Raw genomic sequence first — 25427 nt, 5'->3', positions numbered from 1 at the left:
TAGCAGGAGGTGCTGCGCCAGTGAATCTTTGCCTCACTAGAGTGGCCCTGAGTTCTTTTGAAAATCTGGCCTTGTGATGCTAAGATAGACAGATGCTGTGTAGGCACAACTAGCCTTGCCCATCTAGAACAGAGGAATGCCAAATCTATGGCACCATCTTTGTCCCCCTTGCTACCTAATAAATTACTTCCTCTGGGGCTTGACATGGAAGTAGCTTTGCTGGGTTTTGGGGGTGAAGATGAAAGAGTACAGTAGCTGCTAGACAACATTACCATTCCCTGTTCATCCAGTGGATTCTAGCAGACATAAATGCTGCTTTCGGTATTTACTCCTGCTGAGTCCTCACCAGGTCTATTCCTCAAGCTCACGGGGAGCTGGTCACTGGCATACAGCTCCTGCAGATTCTAAGGGGGGGTCCCTCATAGTTAGATTTCCAGGCTCCATAAGAGTTGTGAGACCTTGCCTTAGCTAGCTCCAAGTGAGTAAAAAACGTTTTAGGGGACTATTTTTAGAAGACTGCAAGATAAACTGTATATTCTGCTCTCTCTGCCCATATGGACATTTCTGTGCAAGCACCTGATGTGCCCTTTATGGGAAGAGGCATATTTATGGAACTGAAAGGGTCATTTAATCTTTGTGCTCATTTATAGCCATCTTCTTTGAGTTTTTCCTATTCCCAACATTTCCATCAAAGTTTCACTCAGCCTTAACTGTCTGTTTTGGAACTGAAGGCATATATGAAACTGCAGAATCTACTATGGACCCTACTTGAAACAATAAATCCCTTCCTGGCCCTGTGAAGAGGCAGAGCATTAGTCTGAAGTTCAGCCTACATTAACCTGAAAGGATCACAGACATCTTCACAAACTTGGGCATATCCAAGGTTCGGAAGTATACCTGAGAACAGGTAAATTTCACCTGGGTTCATTGCAAAAATGTTCATAGCTATAGCACAAACATATTTGTAACAGGGCGTGCAACAGGTGTGCATCCTGGAACATTACTGTTTACATAAAACCATGAATATTTCTAATGACAGCTTTCTAACTATAACTGAAATAAAATCAAAGAGTATTTTTGGAAAGGATTTGATTAATTATGAATGCAAATTATAGCTGTCAATTTACCATTAAATCTACCAACCTAATTACTTGAGCATTTATTGCAAGGTGTTGCCTTACAGTGTTCACTGATTATATGCATTATTCCAAATATTTTTCTCTTCTATGCCTACTGGACCTTAAAACTTTTAATTCACAAATCTAGCGTATCCAGGGATTCCACTCATTATACACTAAAAGTATCCTATGGCGGTGTCTTTAAACTGAATTAGTTTGACCGGGTCAGTTACTTGTCTTACTTTGTTTGCAGTGTCTATTTCTTGCCCTCAATAGCACAATCTCTACTTATTTCTACTGAGTTTTCTTAGGTAACATTCATTTGTAAGTGGCTGAGTTTTAGTACTTCTATCAGAACTCTAGTAATGATTTTGCTTCTAATGATTATTCTTTTTAATTAAAGGAGTACTATATATATATATTACACACCACAGAATAACTTAAAAAACATTATTAGGGTTACAAAGTCAATCAAACAAATAAGGTAGTAAATGACTACTTATTGGAACAGTTAGTCCTAGAACCGACGTGGCAATACTTAATATAGTCCTAAGTGGAGCTCAGGATTTGGTCCAAGAGGTGAATACAGCTGAATCACTTGGTTAGAGCAGCCATCATGGGTAGCTGCATTTAACATCCTTGTTTGGGGGGGGCACACCAAAAAAGCCCACCACATTAGCATTTAACTTCAAAAAGGGGAACGATACCAAAATGAGGAAGCTAGTTAAATGGAAATTCAAAGGAATAGTTACAAGGGTGAAATGGCTGCAAGCTGCATGGAAACTTTTTAAAACACCATAATAGAGGCTCAAATTAAATGTATACCCCAAATTAAAAAGAAAAATAGCAGACCAAAAATGCCACCAGGTCTAAACAACACAGTAAAAGAGGTGGTTAGAGGCAAAATGGAATTCTTTAAAATTTGGAAGTCAAATCCTACTGAGGAGAATAGAACAGAGCATAAACTGTTGTATGAAGTGTAAAAATATAACTAGGCAGGCCAAAAAAGAATTTGAAAAGCAACTGACAAAAGACTCAAACATACCAGCAGAAAATGTTTTAAGTATAGCAGAAGTAGGAAGCCTTCCAAACAAATTCCAAAGCCACTGAGCAAGGACCAAGCAAGGTGCTAAAAGAGTACCCAGGGAAGATAAAGCCATTGCAGAAAAGCTACATGAATTCTTTGCATTGGTCTTCCCTACAGAGGATGTGAGGGAGATACCCATACCCGAGCCATTCTTTTTAGGTCAGAAATCTGAGCATCTGACCCAGATTGAGGTTTCTGTAGAGGTGATTTTGGAGCATCTTGATAAATTAAACAATAATAAGTCACCAAGACCAGATGCTATTCACGCCTCCCCAGCTCCCTGACGCAGCCTCCCTCTTAACCTGGCCCTTTTGGTTGCAGTCTATTTGCCCAGTTAATCCCAATTCTCTCCACAACCCAGCTCCTAGTCAAATCTGTTACCTTCTTACTGCTTCCTGTAATGTTGCGTTCCTTGTCCCAGTCTCCTTGTCAAGCCAGTGCTGGTGTCCTCACTTCTGCAGTTCCTCAGAAGATTTCACTGTTTCCCTGCCAGCCTACTGTTTCTCAACCCCCACTGACTCCCAGTCCCAGCTTCCATTGCCTCCCAGGTGCCAGTTTCCTTGCCCAACCTCTCCCATCTTCCATGACCCCAGTTCCCAATCCTAGTCTTCCCTCCCCTTCCCCTTCAACTCCCAGTCCCAGCCTCCGCTCCCTCCACCCCAGCTCCTAGTCCCAGCCTCCTTGCCCAGCACTCCCAGTCACATGTTCTTTACTCCCCGATTCTATTCTCACCAGACTTCTTGTCTTGTCTATTCCTTCCCCTCCCTCTCTCCCTCCCTTCAGTTCAGCTTTTGTCTCCTCTGCATCTGAATTGGATGGCTTCCTCCTTCATGCTACCTGGATATCAGCAGGGGTCAATGAGAGCACAGGAGAGACAGTCCCTCTGCTTTCAGTTCCAATGCCTAACTCCCACCCCAACCCAGAGCAGCCATCACTGGGAGAGGCTGACTTCACCCTGTCACCCTGGAGAGGGGAATGCTATTAAAAAACAACATAAAATCACAGAAGTGCTAAATGACTTTTTGTTTTAGTTTTTACCAAAAAGTTTAGTAGCAATTGGACATCTAACATAGTGAATGCCAGTGAAAGTGAGGTAGGATCAAAGGCTAAAATAGTGAAAGAACAAGTTACAAATTACTTAGACAAGTTAGATGTCTTCAAGTCACTTTTATATCTTTAACAAAAAGATAATGGAGCAAATAATTAAGCAATCTGTTTTCAAAAAGCTTGAAGATGTAAGGTGATAAGTAACAGCATGGATTTGTCACGAACAAATCATATCAAACCAACCTAGCTTTCTTTGACAGGGTAACAAGCCTTGTGGATAGCAGGGAAGTGGTAGATTTGGTTTGTCTTGACTTTAGTAAGGCTTTTGATTCTGTTTCGCATGACCTTCTCATAAACAAATTAGGGAAATTCAACCTAGATAGAGCCACTATAATGGGGGCATAACTGGTTGGAAAACTATTTCCAGAGAGTAGTTATCAGTGGTTCACAGTCAGGCTTGAGGGGCCTATCAAGTGGGGGCCTATAGGGATCAGTTCTGGGCATGGTTCTGTTCAATATCTTCACCAATGATATAGATAGTGGCATAGAGAGTACAAATAAAGTTTGCAGATGATACCAAACTGGGAGGGGTTGCAAGTGCTTTGGAGGACAGGATTAAAATTAAAAAGGATCTGGACAAACTGGAGAAATGATCTGAAGTAAATAGAATGAAATTCAATAAAGGAAAAATGCAAAATACTCCATTTAGGAAGTAACAATCAGTTCCACGCATACAAAATGGAAAATGAATGTTTACAAAGGAGTTCTGTGGAAAGGGATCTAGGCGTCAGAGTGGATCTCAAGCTAAACATGAATCAACAGTGTTAATACTTGCAAAAAAAGTTAACATCATTCTGGGATGTATTAGCAGGAGTGTTGAAAGCAAGACACAACTAATCTTCCACCCTGCTCTGCACTGATTAGGTCTCAACTGGAGTATTGTGGCCAGATCTAGGTGCCACATTTCAGAAAAGATGTGGACAAATTGGAGAAAGTCCAGAAAAGAGCAACAAAAATGATTCATGGTCTCAAAAACATGACCTATGACGGAAGATTGAAAAAATTAGGTTTGTTTAGTCTAGAAAAGAGAAGACTGAGAGGGGACATGAAAATAGTTTTCAACTATGCAAAAGGTTGTTACAAGGAGGAGGGAGAAAAAATTGTTGTTCTTAATCTCTGAGGCTAGGATAAGAAGCAATGGGCTTAAACTGCAGCAAAGGCAGTGTAGGTTGGATATTAGAAAAAAATTACTATCAGGGTCATTAAGCACTAGAATACATTGCCTAGGGAGGTTGTGGAATCTCCATCACTAGAGATTTTTAAGAGCACGTTACACAAACACCTGTCAGGGATGGTCTAGATAATACTTAGTCCTGCCTTGAGTGCAAGGGACTGGACTAGAAGACCTCTCAAGGTCCCTTCCAGTCCTACTATAATATGAATCTGTGCTTAGTTGATGATGATACATTCACAATCTGGGCATATATAGGAGCTTTGAGGGGTTGGAACATGCTCAGTGAGGATGGAATCTTTGAAGAGTTTAGCTGCTAAACTCTAGGAAGTCTCCAATGAGCATGTGCAAACTTCAATTTTTCAAAGGTGTATAACTTGGCCAAATTTGGGCAGACTTTACATGGACAGCAAAAGGAACATTCCTGGCACAAAAAACATCCCTGTGCCAAATTGCAAGTCCCTGCTCTTGAGTATGGGAACATGAGCTGTTCAAAGAAAGGTCACCAGACATTTTTGACAGTCAAAATAATGTATTTTCCTAGCCTCATTCTCAGAAATGACTGAGACATTTTTGGCTGAAATAGAGAGAGAGACAGAGTGTGTCAGTGCAAGACAGACACCTGGCATGAAAAATTTCAGCCCAAACAGTTAAATTTTTGTAGTGTTATAAGCAATTGAAAATAGGGTCTTATAACTGGAAATGTTGAACAACCTTAATAATAGGCCTGCCTGTAATTCACACACCATGCTTTCTACTTTTAGTTTTGGTTTTAATCAGTTTGGCATACAGAGATATATTACACTAGATAAATATTCTTGGTGTGTCTTAAAGACATATTTTCCATAATTCTAGTCAGGCTGTATTTTACGTGAATCGTGTCTGGTGACTGTATGATAGTTAAATTCCATAAATTGAAGTCAGTTGAATATCATGAACTGTACAAGACACTTTTCTAAAGAAAGAGCTGAGTAATTCCTGGATATACCATTGTGTTCACAGGCAATAAGAATTGCCCTTGGAAATTCTATTTTGAAAGTCGAATGCTTTCTGATTTCTTTTTAGCTATTGCAGTGATATAGATAGATATTAGAACTAGAACTGATCACAAAATCTTAATTCTTTTTCCATAGAAAGTTTTGACAAATTCATTTTAACCTACATTTTCCATGGAAAATTTCTATTTTTGGTAGAAAGTCAACTACTAAATTATTTTGTCTGAAGATCAAAGTATTTTGATTAGGAAATTCTGCCACAGTGCCTCGTGGAAGTTGTATATCAGGTATTTCATTCTTCCATATCCTGGATGGATCAGACTCCCTGGCTGGACTGTATTTCCCATGATGCACAGAGTCTTCCCTATTGGAGAGAAGAGGTGGTGCCTCCTGGGAATCCCTGGCCATAGTGCATTACTGGCAAAATGTAATCTGGCTGGGGAACCTGACCCATAGAGGAGAATGGGCACATAAGGCAAACTACCTACAATTCTCATGAGACACTGCAGCAACATTTACTAATTAAAATATTCCAGTTTTTTGCCAAAATATTTTTGTTTTGCAACAATCACTTTTTCAACAGAAAAACTGAATTTTTCCACAAACTGTAGATGCATTTCATGAAAAATTGGTTTAGTTGAAAACCCAATTCTTTGCAAAACAAAATTTTCATCCAGCCCTAATTATTACATACCATTGTCTCTGTTTGTGTGCACAGTACAGCCACTGTGTACATACTGTAAGGAAATGCCACTGAAAATGTAGCATTTATCATTCTAATAATCTGTGACAACCATGATAGCTTCCTATAATGAGAACCAATACTGTGATTGCACAAATACTACATAATGGTAAATACTGAGGATTTTAATGACCACTATTTAAGAAAACAAGGAAATCCAGTATAAATAGGTAAATATTCACACTTCTGCCATTTTGCAAATGGAATTCAACTTTCATTATATACTCACACTATACCAAAACTAGGACTCCGTGTCTGTCACGGAGGTTGTGGAAATAACAGATTCCATGACTTTCCGTGACCTCCATGACTTCTCAAGGGGCCAGTGTGGCTGACCCCAGGGCCATCAAAGCACTGCTGGAGCGGTCTGGGGGACAACTGCGCCAGCCACTGCTCCAGTGGCCCCGGGCAGTCGTCCCTGGCCGGCCAGCTGGAGCAGCCACGGTCCACTGGCCCGGGCAACTGGTGCCGCTGGCTGCAGGCACACCCGCACATCAGCATACTCCCTCCAGAGGCCCCACACAGTGGCCTCAGTGCATTCCCCTCTCCCCCCCCCAGAATTAATCACCGATGTTTTTAATATAAGGCATGTCTAGGTCATGGGCTGTGATTTTTTGTTTATTGACCATGACCTGTACATGACTTTTACTAAAAATACCCGTGACTAAATCGTAGGCTTAGCTAAAATCAAGGAAGTAGCTTTCAGTCTTAAATTATTACCAGGCTGAATGATGTTCATTTGGCTAGGCAAATCTCACCTGCATGTTAAAATACTGGTAACCACCAGCTCAATGAATTCACCAGTGTCATTTCCAAGATTCCACTTATCATTCAGGTCTATCAAACAGGACAGTAATACGTTATGACTTTCAGCTGGAAAAACAAAGTTCTATGCCAAATGAGCTAAAGGTGCATCTTTTGTAGCTCAGAAGCTTGAGGGGAGCAAACACAAGTACATTTTACATAGTCCATCCAGGAAGGTACATATGACAACTGATCATATAACAATGAAGTTTAGCAAAAGGAAGAGTTTTATTGATTTGTCTCAAAAAAGTTCAAGAAGCTGTGGTTTGAAAAGTGTTTGACTAATTCTAGTTTATTTTAGTGCATAACAAGTACAGTGCCAAGAACATATGCTTAGCTCATATGTTGTATACTTAATATATGGCTTAAGTATTGTACAGAGACTATGAGCATATTGAAAACATCACATCTTTTATTGCCACAAAGAATACTGCCTGTTTGAATGGGTGATAAAATACTGTGTTTATAATTAACCAAATAGTTATAAACCCATGGTGTTTTGCTGGCCTGTGAAGTAACAATAGTATTTTACCATTAAAGGTATTGTATAAAATGCTCAAGAGAAACATCTTTTACTGTGTGAGATGCATATTTTGGATTGCATTAGGTGAACAAAATTCACATATTTAGTAAGATACAGAATCTTTTAAAATCCATTAAAATAGATCATTAGCTCTGCAAAGTTGATATTTGTAGTTCTCCGTAGGCAGACATGAGTAATAAATACTTTACTGTTGGCACAAATTCCTTGAGAGATTTGAATAGAACCTTTTCTTAAGATTACTTAAGAATATGTGCCAAATCTGGAAGCTCGAAAGAGACTACTAAAGGATACTACTTTTTTTTTTTGCATATTGTGCTTCATTGTAATTTGGTGCTTTTAATGGGGCTAGAGCTCCCTGAATGTACAAACACACACTGTATTCTCTGGTTGATAAGAGTATTGCCATTTCTGGGTCACTATCTTTAGCAACCTTTAATCTTATACTTATAGCAGAAGGAAAAAAATGCAACAAGGATATCTAGTATCTAGGATATATCCTAGATAGGGTGGTTCTTTCACAGTCTTCAAACTGCTGTAGAAAGTAAAAAACCAAATAAAAAAAAAACCTATATTATTTGTATATTTTTAAAGTTACAGTGGATATAAACCAGAGTTGGGTTATACTGTATGTACATTTTTATCCTTTGAATATCATCACCAGCCAGGGAATCAGTGTTCACCATAACCTGTATAGGAAGCAGTTTAAGTAATTTTTAATGACATTAATTCTCATTTTTCATACATCAAAGCAACCACCAGTCCAGAGAAAACTAATAGCTCTTGTGAATCAACGTAGCAGATGGAGGGAGAAGTCTGAAGCAATTTGGAATTGAGATTCCCCATGTATGCAAGAAGTGGTCCAGTCCCAATCCTGTTTTGTTGCCTTTGTTATAGAGACAGTTGCAGGCTTTCCTGGGTCTCCCCTGTTGGGAGCCTTTCAGGTATCCCCCTCTCAGCACTAAGTGATTGATTCTTTCTGTGCGGGGTCTCCTATGTCATGGTTGGTTGGGTTTATGTTAGTTTAAACAGCTATGCCTTGAGGCACACTAACAGTGATGACATTTGGACTCATTTTGATTTCCTATGGGAGTTTGTTCCATGGTTGTGGAGCTATTTTAGCTGCAGAATCTTTTGAAAAACATTCATTCACATGTGAAAGATGTAGTTCCTTTTGCAAGATAATCTTGTTGCTGCTTAGGGCAACAACTAAATTCAACACTCTTGCTCCAGTCACTGGAAAAAGTCAATCCTGGAGAATTGCAGTTTTCTCTTATCTTTGGTCTTTGGTCAGACACATGTCCACACACCTTTCAAAACGTCCCCATTCTAGCAAGAGAAGGCTTGAACAACATAACCATCCTTTACAAGCTATGGCATCCCAGGTTCTTTCAGTTGTTGAGCACATCAGTCTTTAGTCCATGATGAATCTTTATTTACGAGTACCTCTTGAAGAAAGAACTGTCCTTCTGGGGGTTCAGCTGAGTGGTCTGGAGCTTAAAAGGCTGAGGATAACTTTCAAAGCTAGTTAACCAACTTCTACAATTGAGCAAATATTTTACTTCAAGAGCTCAGTCCTCTGGTTTTCCATAACTGTAGTCAGGCACCTGAGGGTTGGGGTGCAAAAGTAGGTTTATGTCACTTCCTTTTCCACATCTTCCGTATTTTGGGTACAGCTAGGAGACGGTTCAACTCTGAGGCCAATTTAGGCCAGTCTCAGGTCTGCTGTAAATTGCCCCAATTTGTAAAAGTCACCTAAGCCAATAGGGGTTTTGTAGAGTCAATATCTGGCTCTGTACTAGGCAAGGATTTCTCAATGCCATTAGGTTGCTGCAGATAACTCTCCAGAATAAGCTGACTCTGCTCCATAGGGCCTCCATCTTTTTCCTGAGCCTTTTGGCACCTTGCCCTGCAAAAGCGAGCAGGATCAAGCAATCTCTGTGCTCCCTAGAGCTCAGGAAGCACAAGGACTGTTATTGTGCGAGTGGCCTTTGTGCCAACACCCCCTCTCTCAATGTGAGTATACAATATGGCCCTCCATCTGCAACATGGATGAAGAAGACCTATGGATTGGTAGATGTCCTCATTGTGAGAAATTATAGGTAAGAATGTTTTTCTCTTTGTTTTCAAGGCATAATAAATATTATGCCACCTATAGCTCATACAAAGGTATGAATTTGGATATATTTTAATAACAACAACAACAACAAAAAAAATCAGTTCAGTTACGAATCAGTCCCGGAAAAGATGAAGCCACCTAAAAATAATCCAGCCTCTATTTAAGGTATAGTATTGGCTCCAGTGCCCAGTATGTTTGATGTTCAGGAGAGCATATACTCATTGTTTAATGGTGCTGAACAGCAGGCCTCATTTCTTGCCATCTTTTGCAAAGTTCAGCCTCCAGTAGAAAACCTTATTTAGGAGAACTTAATGTTTTCCATTTTTGTATTTGCAAAAGATATGCTTCAGGCAGATGTCTCAAAATGAATTTTCTGGGATCCAAATAAAAATGAAAGTCAGGGTTTTTGCTATTAAATTCTGTCGTCTTTGTCTTTTATGAACATCATAAAGAATGTCCTGGTATGCAAATGAAAATCAAGAACATGTCATGTTTCCCCTTTGGAAATAAACAATAGTATTAGAAACTGCAAATACAAATGGATGAATAATGAAAAATTTAAAGTAGGACCATTTATATGGGTCTGATGTGCTATGATAAGTAAGGCTCTGCATGTGCCTTTTGAAAGGAATGGGAGTCTTGCCACTGACTTCACTGCGACTGAGGTCTTACTGTAAAATAAACTACCTACTTAACATTGTATTGTGGGATTTTCAAAAATATTTAGCATTGGCCTAACTGCTCTGTGACTTCACTGCTTTTGAAAATGTCACTGTAATATTTTGGACTAAGCTGTTTAAGTTCCACACACCTTTCACATTGGAACATTTTTGTTCTTGTGAAATTTAAGGCTTTTGAAAGTGGAAAATAAAACTAAAAGCAAAAAACTCCCCCAATATCTGATCTGTTATCTTGTACTTTCACTACTGTGATTACACAGAAGAGTTATAGTTAATTTTGAGAAAATTAACATGTTTTGCTGGTGATTTGATAAGTTTCATACAGTGAAATATGAGGACTACTTGTATGAGTGTTTATGTGTTTGGGGATAGATGAAGGCTGAGGCTCAGCTTGAAGAAAACATTTAACCCCATGCCTAAATCCATCCCTATTCAGGAAACCAGTTACAGACATGTTTAATCATGTAATTCAAAGCATGTTCTCACAGTTTAGGGATGGTTTCCTGAATTAGAGCCAGTGGGCAGAAAGGTGCAAAGAGTCTTCTACAACTTTGTAACCCTATGCGAGGTAGCAGCTGCAATTACTTTTACTCCCTGGATGCAACATTCCTTGTCAGTGTGTGTTGGGATATATAGGCTTCATACTGTGACAGGCATGAAAGAGTTAATAGACCAATTACTCATCCTGCTGCTACAAAGGGTATGTCTACACTGCAGTTAGACAACCTGCTTTGGTCTGTGCCAGCTGATTTGGGATCCTGGGGATCATGCTAAGGGGCTGTTTAGTTGCAGTCCAGACATTTGCAATCAAGCTGCAGCCAGAACTCTGGGACCCTCGAGGGGGGACCCAGGGGCAAGGAGGGCATAGCTGGGCTCTCCCAGGGAGCAGGTGAGGCTCTCTCTGGGGATCAGGGCCAGCTCCCCACATTGGCACAGTGCCACAGGGAGGGGTCAGTGTTTGGAAGCGGCACCTTCGCCAGTCCTTTCCCCTCTGTCACGCTGCGGGGTTTAGTTTCATTTTCCCTTGCCCCAGGAGGTGGCTGCGCCCGGCCCCAGGGGCGGCACATTGGAGGGTGAAGCTCTTATGAGCTCAGGACTGCATCCTGCCTCCTGCAAAGGCTCCGTCCCTTGGCTATACTGGTCGCCGCGCCTGGCTCTCTGTCTCCTCCTTGCTCTTTCGCAGGCTCCCACTGACCGTCCTGTGCGGCGCCCCTCGCTGCGGCGGTGGGTTTGTTATGGAGGTCTTGCTTCCCGCCTTGCCCTGCTCAGCTGACTCCCATGACACCACACACTGCTTTTTGGCACCCCCAATCTTGATGCCCTCGGCAGCCACCTAGTTTGCCTAGTGGTTACACCAGCCCTGCCTTAAGGGTCCAGTTAGCAACAGCTGGCATAAAAGACTGCAGCTCAGGCAGAGAAGGGCTGCTGGCACGGAGGCTGAGAGTGGCCCTGAGGAAGGTCCTCAATAATGGGCTAGGAAAAAGCCACACAAGGAGACAGATCTCCAGCTCTGTGGGAGATGCTGACAAACTGGGAAATGGTCAGAGCAGCTCAGGGAACCAGTATGGGATTGTAAACAGCCCCCCTTAGCTGCCAAACCCATGGTCCAAGAGCTGAAAGCCAGATGAAAGAGTGGGCCTGTGTCCCCTCCCCTTCCCTAGCAAGAGGGGATCAAAAGAGGGAAACCCTGAGTAGTCCAGGAGGAGGGGGGACAGGGCGTGGAGGGAAAGGCCTGGCATAAAGGCCATTAGGGTTTTCTTTTCAGACTTTTGTGATATCCCCAGAAAGAGACTGACCTTGAAAGCTGACCTGGCTGGAGGACCGGGCCATGGAAACTGCAGGCAAGAGGTCTGCTCAGGCCTATTTAAAGCCTGACCCTGACCTGAACAAGGCACTGCCAACCCGAACCTGACCTGAGACTGTTGAGTCCTTTTCAGATCCGCTACTTCCCCTGCACTGGTGCTGCCACTGTTGCGCCTCTGCTTGGGGTCTCTTCAAATTTAGGGACAGCCCTTTGAACTTCATGGTGTAACTTTCAGTGCCTAATAGACAACGTCTTGTGACCCCATGCAGAATACATGGCTCTGTAGCTTGACAGCTTTGTAATGTTCAGGACTCAATGGGGGAGATCTGTGATGGGAACCCACAGACCACTGAGACCCCACAATGTGACAGCCAGGAAAGAGTTAAAAGATGGAGCAATTACTTTTGTAGCTGTGACTAAGCAGCCAATTAGCAACAGCTAGCATAAAAGGCTGCAGCTCAGGCAGAGGAGGTCTGCTGCTAGACGCTGAGTGTGGCCTCAAGGAAGTGCCTCAGTAGCTGGCTAGAAAGAAGCTGTACAAAGAAACAGAACCCCCGAGTGGGAATAATGGAGTCCACAGCCCTGTAACAGATGCTGATGAACAAGAAGAAGGTAGGAGGAACTCAGAGAAGCAGCATGGGATTGTAAGAAGCTGCCCTTAGCTGGCTAACACAGGTCCCTGGGCTGGAAGCCAGAGGAGAGGGTGGGCTTGGGTCCCTTCACCAACAAGAGTGGACAGTACAAGCCTCAGGACTGAAAGAGGGAAAAACTGAATAGTCCCAGAGGGGGGCCAGAGGCCTGGCAAAAAGGCCATTCGACTTTTTTTCTGTTCTGCCTTTTCTGTTACCCTAGAAGGGGAATGAACTTGAAAAGTGATCTGGCTGAAGGACCAGGCCATGGAAAGTGTAGATTGCTACAGAACCAGTACAGGCAATAGGGGTGGTAGAGTAAAAGAACCCATGCAATGTGGTGTCCTGGCATGAAGGGTGCTCTGGTGGTGAGTGCCCCTTGTTAAACAGTGCCAACCCAAGTGCTAGCCATGCTGGGTGGATTGGGGTGAGTACAGGTCAGACCACAATGCTGAGTTAATCAGGAATAGCTATACAAATAAATTGGTTTGTGTAGCTCTCTAAGCACAGGATCAGGTGAGTGCACAATGCAGTCTTTAAAGGACGTCAGAACTACTTGCTCATGTTATGTAAATATCCCCATAGTCCCAGAAGGAATATCTGGCTGAGTGAGTTTCCACAAGGTTGGCTGTGGATAAAAGCCAGAGGTCTTCACACTACATGTTTTTATACGTAAAACATAACAGGGACTTTAACTCTGCAGAATGAATCTTTATTTTTCAACTAATTCTTTTAATTTACTTATACTAATGTAAAACTACTATCGGTTGGTGTGGACAACTTCAGTGGAATCTTATTTGATGACTGAGCAAAGAAAGAGAGATTACAAATACCTTCAGAGTGCTGCAGAGTGTTCAAGTTTGTGTTCAGAATGAACAAGAGAACAAAATGTATGGGAGATGGAGTTCTAGCATAACATGGATAATGACACAGAATTTTTTTTCTGCTAACAAAAGGTGCCCTCTTTTAAAGCTAAATACTACTATTTTTAAAGCTTCCATCCTGTTCAAGTACTACCATAACGTTAACCTTCATATCCTTTCTCTGGGCCATTTCAATCTGCCCTACTATATATTTCTTTACACGGCGTGACTAAAACTAAATATGAACGTAGAAAGTACCACTGATCATTATATCTATGAAACATACTCCAGGGCCAATTCTGGTATCTGCTCTGTCATGTATATACAGTTTTGGCAACATAGTGCTGAGAGTTCTATGGAGCTTCTGGTCTATTACACAGCCATTTTCAGTTTGTTGTAAGTAGCGGCTCTGATTCGTGCTAGAGTCCAAAAGCGAGAGGACACAAAGGTGACTTAAAGTCACCTAAGGCCCTTCCTACCCCTATCTCCTTTCCACCTGGCAAGCTGCTTCTCTGTTACATGTCTCAGGAGACACGGTGGCAAAGAATCTGCCCATATATATTTTGTTTTTATGCTGTTTTCAAATGTGCTCCATCATTCTATTTACTTTTCATATTGCTGCTATATGCTGGCTTCATTACATCACACTTGAACTATCTATGAAAACTCCTGCATCTTTTTCCTCTACATACCTGACTATATTTGTTAGTATACATTACCTTAAACACAGGCAAGTTAAATCTTATTTACCTTTGTGCTGCCTAGTTCCCCAAAGTGTCTAAATCTATCTGATGTTTATTACAATCTGACATAGATAGCAATACCATCACCACCACTACCAACTCTGTATCTTATTTACCTTTTCTAAATGGTTCTTATGTTAACTACAATATTAATTTAAATCTCCAGGCATCTTGCTGCTTCTGTGAGTAGAAGGGTATTGGCACTTGTGGAGCTAGGCTGAGTGGAACAGCTGGGAAGTGTGCATACTGCCTTCTTTTCATGCTGAGGTGATTCTCAAATATAAAAGTACCTTTTAAATAATACTTTTCACCCTGGCTGATCTCTGGAACTCCACTCCTTTCTGCTCTGTGGAAATGCTTTTCTCTACAAATCTCTTTCCTATCACATTTTTTAATCCATGACAAACCTTGGCCCCTAACCCCGTGGCAACTTATTTTTCTTAATAATCTGTTTTGTTTCCCATTCATCTTCTATTAATATTTTCCAGAGAACTGTAGCAGGTTAGAGAGGCACTTCCATAAACTTAGACTGTTTGGCCCTGGAAGGGCATATTTATCCAGACATCTCAGTATTGTCTGTTTCATTAGACACTCTCCTTTTCATCTGAACAATGGTGAGTCATGCTGGGTGTAATTCCTTAGATGGCCCATGGCTTATTTTAGCAATGTTAACAGTAGCTGTTTTCAGAGATCTGTTGCACTGAGTCTCGTGAAAAAGGCATAGACTTATCAGTGTGACAAATATTACCATAACATGATCCTGTGCAAACATTAAAAATAAAAGGAAAAAAAAGTATCCATATCTAAAACAACCATTTACTTACATGCTATAAAATTCAGCATGAAAGAGTATGATCCTTGGCCCCAAATAAATGTCATTTACTACACTGGCAAAAACTAATCCCTCCCTCTCCCCCCATCAAATACAATGCAAAATGTTTTCCAATTACCCCCATTGTTGAAAGTGTATTTTGTCAAGGCAATTTAATTTAAATTCAGAGAACTAGATCCCCAGCTAGCATCAATTGGCATAGATCCACTGATTTCAGTAAAGTGAGGCTGAGTTACACCCTGTGAGGATCTAGCCCCAAGAATTTTTCTTAAGTACTATGTATTTTTCAAAACTGTCTTTGTAAAACAAATTTTATGATTTAGTGTAAATCTGATGAAATGTATCAACACACTTTGAATCATGGGTCCACTCGCAGTGGAAGGTGCTACTTATTCTGAATGAGAGTATGAGAATCTGGCCTGAACATTTAAAAAAATAAAAAAAATGGAGTGACTTTTCATGAAACAAAATCCAGAGTTTTTGTGTTTGTCCACTGATGGTTTTGTTTCCTTTAGGTGTAGATTTTGCTATTAGTTTCACATTTACATTTGTAACTAACCTGTCATCCTCTTGTTTTAAAACGAAGCAGAAGCTTGCCATATGTCACCTACTACAAAATTTCTAAAAATCCAAAGAAATTGAAATATTGGGCTTTCACGAAGGGACAGATGCTGCTCTCACCTACCCTGAAAGAAAGCTGGAAAAAGTCAATAGAGCTACTCTGGAGTGCAATTGATGTAGTCTGAGAGCAGAGTCAGGTCCTAAACAGAAGTTAGTTAGATAGGATAATCTGCAAGGATTTTAGGAAGAGCCTTTCTTAGATTATTACAACCCAGTAATCCTCTTTCCTGTTATTCAGAAGAGTTTTCATCATTTGAATCCTTATAAATGCAAATAAAGAGCTAGCTATTTTAAAAAAACATCATATAAAGGTTAAAAGTGATCGATGGGCTTGATTCAAAGCCTTTCCCTAAGACTCTAAAAACATAATCTTTTGAAACATAAACTAAAGAAGATAATTGTGCAGATTTTTTTGCTTTTGTTTACAAATGTAATTACTTTCTCACAACCTCCACATTTTATACCACTGGTTCAGAGAATCCCCCAAAATATGTTAATGATAGTGTCTGAGTGTTGGTTCAATCATGGGATGATCTGGCGTAACTAAACTAACATCATTTATTATGTTACAGTATTCAGAATTTTAAAAAATCAATTTTCCCCATCATTTCCCAGCCTTTATTTGCTGTGGGATAAACTATTCATGCATTTGGAATAGTCTAGGGTTGTAGGGATTGGCACTGACACAGTTTTGTGTCTTTTTTTTTTTTTAGCTTTTGACCTTTTTCTACTTTGACTAAGTTGGGGGAGAGATAGCTCAGTGGTTTGAGCATTGGGCTGTTAAACCCAAGGTTGTGAGCTCACTCTTGAGGGTGCCACCCACAGGACTGGGGCAAAAATCAGTACTTAGTCCTGCAAGTGAAGGCAGCAGGCTGAACTCAGTGACCTTTCAGGGTCCCTTGCAGTTCTGAGATAGGTAGGTAAATAGGTGAGGCTAGAACTTTCTGCCACTATTTTCCTGTTACAGGTTGGAAGGGGGAATTACATACTATGACTGCACAGACACTCATAATAAAATATATTAGAATTTAAACATCCAGTGGTTACAGATTTTATTCAAACCATTTTTCCATTCACATATGAACCTTCTCCAAACTTCTAGTACTGAAACTATAAGGTCATACTTAATTTGTACACTCCCTAGGACAAGGACTGTATTTTAGTTGTATTCTCCTATAGTGCCTAGCACAATGAGACCCTCATCCCTGACTGCATGCTATAGCCATTGAACCCATTACATCGAATCATAGAACTGGAAGGGACCTCGAGAGGTCATATAGTCCAGTCCCCTTCTGGACTACATATGACTGTATATATAATCATATAAACGTATGTAATGGGTTCAATCTATTTGGAGCAAAAAGATCAAGCCTCTGTACCCCAAAAGTCCTAGCTCAAAAGGTCAGGGTTGAGGCAGTGTAATATCAGACAAATATCTCTATGGTAGGGAGGGCTAGCTCAGTGGTTTGAGCATTGGCCTGCTAAACCTAGGGTTGTGAGTTTAATCCTTGAGGGGGCCACTTAGGAATTTGGGCCAAAATCAGTATTTGGTCCTGCTAGCGAAGGCAGGGGAGCTGGACTCAATGACCTTCCAGTTCTAGGAGATTGGCAATTTAGTAACTCAAAGAAGATAGGATATCTCTATTATCATCAGCCAATCTCCACATAGTCCCAGTCCACACTGCCATAAGTTATACAAGATCCACTGTTTGGTGATGGCAATGTTCTGATCTTCTTGTTCTGGTACAAAACCCCTAAACACCAAACAAACCCAGTTTGTACAGTACAGCACAGGGTGGCAGTAAGCATTCAAGATTCCAGTAAATCTATAACAATCTTGTATTTATAGCATTACTATAGTCCAGTGAAACTCTTTCCTTTATTATTGACCTCCAAATCAACTTTCGCAGCTAAAATAATGAGTGGCACATAAGTCCTTGACACATTTGTTCAGCTTCATTTTCCTGAATATGACTTCAATTTTGTTGTTGTTGAAAATGGTCAATTCCCATTTATATCTGTTTTTAAATAACAAAATGATTCAACTCTGATCAAATCATCCCTTTATACACTGTCCCTTAAGTGTTCAGAGGTTTTACCACATTAAACAGAAAATTAATAATAAACAACATGTGATAATGCATATAGGAGTTTGGCTGTTTTAGGGGTTTTTTTTTGTTCCCACTAGTTAACGCTTAACTCCCTAGCTTAAGCAAGACATAACACAATATTCATTAGAAACAATCCAGTTTCAGAGTTTCTTTGGGTTCCAAGCTTGTGACTTACTTTTCTTTTCTCCCTTTCCCCCCGCCCCCCAACATAATGAGTAGCTATTTTCCTTTCTGTGGAAGTGAATCAAATAAAATGGCTGCTCCAGAGAAAGGCTATTCTTGCAGCTCCACAGTTTTATAGTTTAGGGACTGTCCATAAAGTTCAAAGATCCCACTAACAATCATCAGAAGAGTAAAGCCCTTTCCTGGTTTACATAACAATGCACAATCAGTTTAAAGTTACAAAAGAAAGGTAATCAATTTTAGTTATAATGCTTCATGGTACTTACTTGAACTACATATCACCCATGACAGAATTCTAGGTGTCAGCGTTAAAATACTATGTGCATAGGATCTTGTACTAGAGATCTGATTCAGCTCCTATTGATGTCAATGGAAAGGCTTCTATCCACTGCAGTGGCAGTTAGATCAGTCTTTTGGTGATATAGGTCTGTGCAAATGGCTGCATAATTCTTTCTTTTGTTATCCTCCTGCATAAATCTCTTTTGCTCCTTGTAAGTGGCCAGTTATTTGGTTTGCTTCCTAGGAGGCTAGAATAGTCTAAAGAAAATGCTGGCAGCTGGAAGAATAGAATGAAACCTAGAAGTCAGGTTTAATCTCAAGAGTTCCTATTTGCAGCCATCCCTTCTGCAGAGCCTACAGACTCAACTCTCAGGAAAGAGATATTCTCATTTACTCCAACTGGAAAAGATTTCTTTATTTGGGGGTGGGGGTGGGGCTGGGAGGAGATTAAAAAGGGAAGAATAAAAAGAAATGTCAGGAGGGTTTTATGAACTGAAATGCAAAATACATACTATGTGATTCACTTCTCAAGAATGTGTATGTCACAATCATAATAAGGCAGTCATTGTTTAAAATGAAATGCACCCAAATCTGTAAGTAAAACCCAAGAATACAATCATCAGATCTTCAATGTGCTAACTAGTGTGGCCTACCACTGTTTTGCATCTGTCCTTGTATATTAAAACACTGTCACCAACTTACATGCTTTTTTGGAACATTGCCAATTACAAAATTTTGACCAAACTGATTTGAATGATGCTGAAGAAGTTGGGCAGAAGTGCAAATCTTCTAAAATTTTACATTTTGAATTTATTGTCCTGTTGTCTGTGAACTTGCTTCCAAAACTATGTACGATTTTGATGTACCAAATTTGAAAATATAGGTTTGGGGTAGAAATCAGTTTTAAATTCCTACGTGGCAGAAGATTCTAGGTTCTAACAAACCAAGCACTCCTAACAACTCTCAACTTCATCTACTTCCATCTCTCCAAAAGCCAATGAGAGCTGATTCCACTCATCAGCTATCTCTCTCACCAATCATCATTTCTTCTCATTCCCATCTTCTCTAGGCTTCCTCGTAGTTCTGTAGTTTTTTAATTGCTTCCTAATAGGCATAGCAAAAACCTTGATATTCTCATCACCTCTCAACTTTTTAGAATGAATTGTAATTTAAAGTGAAACTGGAGCATAATGTTTTTATTATGAAGAAAAACTCTCAGACAGAGGTATGTTCAGAATGGGAAAAGTTAAAAATGGGGAAGAGAGGGAAGGTAAACATTAATAAAACCTGGTGGAAGGAACATTGAGTTGTTTTCCCCTATGGGTGGTGGACCCAAACCAGCCCTTTCACAGCCCTGCTGTCAAGAGACCTACAACTACCACCGTCCACCCCCACAAACAGTTTCTGCTGCCACATACACTAGGGAATTATGGAATCTTACATCTCATCCAGGCTACAACAGTCTGGGGAGCAGAGGTCTTATAATCAGTGCTGTGCTAGTGCAATGGTTCCCAAACTTGTTCCGCCACTTGTGCAGGGAAAGCCCCTGGCAGGCCGGGGCGGTTTGTTTACCTGCCGCGTCCGCAGGTCTGGCCGATCACAGCTTCCAATGGCCGCATTTTGCTGCTCCAGGCCAATGGGTGCTGTTGGAAGCGGCACAGGCTGAGGGATGTACTGGCCACCGCTTCCAGCAGCTCTCATTGGCCTGGAGCAGCGAACCGCGGCTACTGGAAGCTGTGATTGGCCAGACGTGTGGACGTGGCAGGTAAACAAACCAGCCCGCCCTCCAGGGGCTTTCCCTGCACAAACGGCGGAACACGTTTGGGAACCACTGGGCTACTGTATGTCTGAAAAGGAGAGAGAAGACATTTTTTTGGTAGCAAACAAAAGGAAGAGGTGGTAAGAAGTGATCTTTCTCTCTGCTGGGTCTTACTGCATAACTATGGGGAACTTGCTGCATAATTTGTCTGCCATGCCAGAAAGTACAAGTAACCTTGACTGATTGTACACAGTTTAATTGTTTAGGTTAAGCTTTCCATACACAGAAACTTTAGCATAAGATGCTAAATTAATCCTACAAAAATCATTTATTGTTCTTGTTCTTCTAAATAATCAAGAATGGGGGAAAAAACAATAGTAAGTTTTGTGATCTTTTATGTCACACTCTGCTCCATGTTTAAGAATGAAGATGAAGCAAGTATTTTATGCCTTCACAGCTTTTATTTAAAAAAAAAAAAAAGTATTAGCCTTCCTGATGATAACCTTTACACTTGTTATTACAGAATCTGTAATTAAATATGAACAATAATATTTTAAGGTGTAGAAGAGATATCAGAGGCACACAATGACAAAACTTCTGTGTAAGTCCTCACAAGCCGTTTGATATAAGATTGTGATAAAATGTCTAGTGACATTGAATTACATAAATATTAACAAGCTTGAAATTAAGTGTCTGTACCACAGTGTAAGAAAATTTAGGAACTATTTAGTCCTTTTTTATTTATTGTATTGCATGGGTTAGTTACAAAAAAAAACAAAACAAAACCCATAGATGGTTAGAGTTTGAAAGGACTGCTTGCACAGGGTTGCACTGAATGGCATAAGGTGCCTTGATTGTCTTCCTCTGCACTAATTCTATAATTATTTTGGTCTATTTTTGAATGCTTCTAATGAAGGTGTGTGAACTATTTGTTGATTCCATTATAAATAGCCTGCCACTCAAGTTTGTGCCAGAATACCCCCATTGTATTTCAAATCCAATGAGTTGGCCAATGCAGATGTCTTAGTTTCGAAGGCTATTCTTTTAACATACCATAAGATGACACACAGAATACGTTCATAAAATTCATTTCCCAAAGAATACTGGTAGTGCACAATTACCAGACTTATTTTCTGCCCTGCTGAAAGGAAAAACTGTAGCATCTCAGTTATCATTCTATATGTAATGACTAACAAATGCGGATCTTTCTTTTTTAAATCACAACTAGTGTAATTCTCCATGGAAAACTAAAATCAAGATACAAGGAGATACAGATATAGTAACTAAGGGGAATGCTGCCACAGGCAGGCCCCTGAAAATGTTCTAGAAATTCCTACTGTACTAGTAGACGCCTGGAGCTCCCTGAAACCTTTTACATTACCTTTGGACAGCTCTGTTCTGAGTGACAGAGCTGAGTATTGAACTTCACATAATCAATGTATCAGATGACTATTTACTTCAAAACGACCCTACTTCCCATTATTTTATTTACCAACTCTTAAGCAGCTTTCTATAACTGTGGCTAACTGAAACTATCAATTTCTGTTCTTAAATTATGACAAGCCATTTAGATTCCTTTTTTTAAAATACAAGTTTGAGGTTGTGTTAAAGCTGAGCACTCTATTAGCTATTAAATCTGATTACTGGTGAAAACCACCTTCATATCTTGCTGTCAGTTTCAGGGAAAGGTGAGGAGTGGGAAAGGAAAGTTTTTATGTATTTGGAGTGAGACTCTGCTGCATAGAAGTTTGGTGAAAAGTCATGTATTTGATTAATATTAAGACTACCTTTTCTATGAATGGCCTAGTTACCACTGTTATCAAGTGGGTTGAACATAATCTTTTCTTACTCTCCTTGACTCTATAGTTAAGTACAGCATGAAATAACAATGTTTTAAAAGCATTCACACAGACTATTATGTGAACCTTGAAAAATTGCTTAGAATGCTACACTGATTGACTCATCATTACTATAGCTTGTACAAATTAGGGTTTCTTAAAAAGTTGTATGAGTAACTAACCTGTCTGATCTTTTACTTAAATGCATTTGAAGAAACTTATGCTTTACACAAAGTCTTCTGATAGGTTAAAAATAATTCAGGAAGGATCAGATGAGAATTAAAAGTTCTGAATATCCTTGTTTTTAGAAGTCAATGGTATTCCCATATAAAATGGAGACAACGGACCTGATTTTAAGTTGCGGCTAAGCCATGCAACTCCCATTGACTTTATGTGGAGCTATAGGTGTTCACTACTTCTGAAAATCAGGCCATAAAGAAACAGCTATCATCTTCACTGGGAGTATGATTAATCTCTGAAGCAGTAAGGCTGCTATAATCAATGTGCAGTTTTGAAGATCTGTTTTATAGCTATTAACATTTTTTGAAAGCCCCATGAAAAATGAGGGGTTGGGGGTTAGATCATGTTACTGAGGCAGAGTAATATACAGTACCAATCAACATGATATGTAATGACTGATCATATACATCAGGACTTATATACCTCAGATTATTTAGCAGTTAAAACCCAGGTAATGTTGCGCTCAAGTGATTATTTTCACACACTCAGTAACACAGGTGAACTTTAGCTTTTCACTGATTTTTTTTTTTTGTTGTTATTCAGAAAAGAAATAAGCAAAAAAACCCAATCATCCAACAAGTGTTTTGCTCACATGCCAGAATGAAGAAGTATCAGAAACTTGGAAGGTCTCCCATTCCTGAGGTTATATCTAGAGTTGTTCAGGAATTGTCTATCAAAAAATGTGTTTTTGATGGAAAATTGCAGTTTTTGCAAAATTTAAATTTTCTGTGGAGAAAATTCAATTTTGTCAAAATGTTTTGAGGTTTTTCACTGGAAAAATTAAATCTCCTTTTTCCTCTCTGTCCCCACCCAAACACCAAAGCCACAAATGACAAAAATTGTTTCCATTGATAGTCATTTTATTGTTTTCACATTTTAACTTTATTTTAAAAGTCTTCATTCCACAAACCGGTTCCCTCTTTGTTTTTTTCATTTATTATAACTTATTAAATTTTACAGTGATTCCAGAGTTTGTTACTCAAGTCAATATTGCACTGGAGGGCTTAAGCAGGAACACAATGCATCAGTTTGATGACAACCAGTTTGTGGACATCTCAAAGAAGGTCTATGATACAATTCATGACATCAGATGTTCAGTCATGATGATTCGGGTAAGTCTCTTCATTCATACCTTCACTATTCATTAATAACATTATTGAGCAGTTGGGACACCATGGAACATTCACAAGAATTTAAAACTAAATAAGGTACCATTGCCAAAAAGTTCAGATTCAGATTTGCACAGTTCCAGACTATGCTGGTGCTTTGATTCTGGGTCACTTGAAATAGACATGAGTATAATTCTAAAAGGTCAGAACCATCCATTTTATATAGAACAAGTATGAAGTCTCTCAAAAAATTAAACATTTTTAAAAAGAAAATCAGCACAGACAAAATAATGTATATTCTGGGTCAGCCCAAAGTTAAACAAGTTGAGACTATACACTCAGCAATGTCTGAATGAGTGGATTCCAGATAAGAGTTCAGTTGTGCAAACTCCTTAGCCTTGTTCACTAATCTGCTGAAGGGGGGACTGTCGCATCATCCTGGTAACCCTTTTTGAAACTTTGTCACCAACAAATTGAAAGGAATTTTAGATTGACTTCTTTCCATCCGATAGCTTCAGCCCATTTTAAGTATAGTGACAAAAGATATACTTACCAAAATAACTTATCGGAGAAGGTCTTAATACTCTTGAAAAGAAAACTCTTGCCTTTGAAATGAACAGGATATGAACCCAAATGAATGAACCCAAACAGCAGGTTTTCCCCAGAATAGGGTTACTAGATAGCAACTGTGAAAAAATGGGAAAGGGGGTGGGGAGTAATAGGCACCTATATAAGAAAAAGTCCCAAAAAATGGGACTGTCCTTTTAAAAATGGGATATCTGGTCACTGTACCGCAGAACTACTTCACTGCACAAATACCATTGTAAATGGCTCTAGATGTACACTGAGCTATACTATCAATATACTCAGTCTGTGTTTCAGAAACAAAATATAAACATTCCAAATAAACTCCACTTAATACGTTTGTTTGCCAAGGAATGAGGTCTTTTTTTCTCCTTTATCAGTTAAGGAGAAACTGGGAAACAAATTCTGAGCCCTCATATAGGGTTTATTACAATCTAAAGTAGAAAGTTTTTCTGTGCCCCTTTAAAAATATTGGTAGCATATCACTTACTTGGCATCGGTGGCTGTTGAGGTACTCAGGATCTTGTAGAATTGTGTCCTTGCTGCTGTGGCTTTAGATATGAAACTCTGATTATAAATGTAATGAAAGTCCTATCTTATTGTGTGTGTGTGGTTCACTGTGCTTTCACTCCACCTATTGTGGATTTTGTTGTCAAGTACAAGCAAATTTCACTGTCATTAGCTCAATATTAAATGCTGTTGTGCTTTGCCAATGACATTGGACAACAGGAGTGTAGCAAGGCAGTTACTACCCCCCCCTCCTGCTCCTGCTCCTGAGAGAAGAGGCTAGGCAGACTGGGGAAGCAGCCACAGCTGAGGCCATACCCCAATCAGGCCACAGCTGGCCTTATAAATGGGCTTTGAGCCAGGGGATGAGTCAGTCTCTCTCTAGGTATGGAGAGAGAAGGACCTGGCTGCCTGGGAGAAAGGGATACTGAACTGGAGTAGTGCTAGGGAATAAGGCAAGGGAGCTGGGGATCTCCAGCCTGGTAAACTTCCAGGCTGCAGGCCTTATGCAAGGCCTAAAGAAAGGTACTAGGATTAGGCAGAGGCAACTGGTCCAAACCCCCCCTTGCCAGTGATGAGTGGTTTATAGACTGAAGTCTGCCCCAGTGAACAGGTCTAGAGGATGGCTGGCTGTAGCCACTGAGGTAAGGTGGGGATAGAAGGTTGGGGATTCCTCAGGGAGAGGAGACCTAGAGTGTGGGGTACTACTGGGGCAGAACTCTGAGGTAAAGGGCACTGGGGTCCAGATGGGACATGAGGTCTGAGGCAGGTGAGCCACCAGCCTGCAGAGAAGGTGATGGATTACTTAGACAAAGGAAATGCGGTAGATCTAATTTACCTCGATTTCAGTAAGGCGTTTGACACGGTTCTGCATGGGGAACTGTTAGTGAAATTGGAAAAGATGGGGATGAATATGAAAGTTGTAAGGTGGATAAGGAACTGGTTAAAGGGGAGACTCCA

General features: G+C 40.2%; 1 protein-coding gene across 1 annotated transcript in view; it reads left to right on the top strand.

Annotated features, from left to right (window-relative positions):
* Positions 1–25427, top strand: part of CTNNA3 (catenin alpha 3) — a 927714-nt gene that overhangs the window by 732691 nt on the left and 169596 nt on the right. Inside the window, exon 13 of the mRNA XM_032795284.1 lies at positions 23227–23378. Coding sequence (XP_032651175.1) covers positions 23227–23378 — 152 coding nt within the window. The remainder of the gene's footprint in view (positions 1–23226; positions 23379–25427) is intronic.

The sequence above is a fragment of the Chelonoidis abingdonii genome, chromosome 15 (assembly GCF_003597395.2).
Source record: "Chelonoidis abingdonii isolate Lonesome George chromosome 15, CheloAbing_2.0, whole genome shotgun sequence".
NCBI lineage: Eukaryota > Metazoa > Chordata > Testudines > Testudinidae > Chelonoidis > Chelonoidis abingdonii.
Note: the sequence above shows the minus strand (reverse complement) of the source record. Positions and strands in the feature narration are given on the sequence as shown.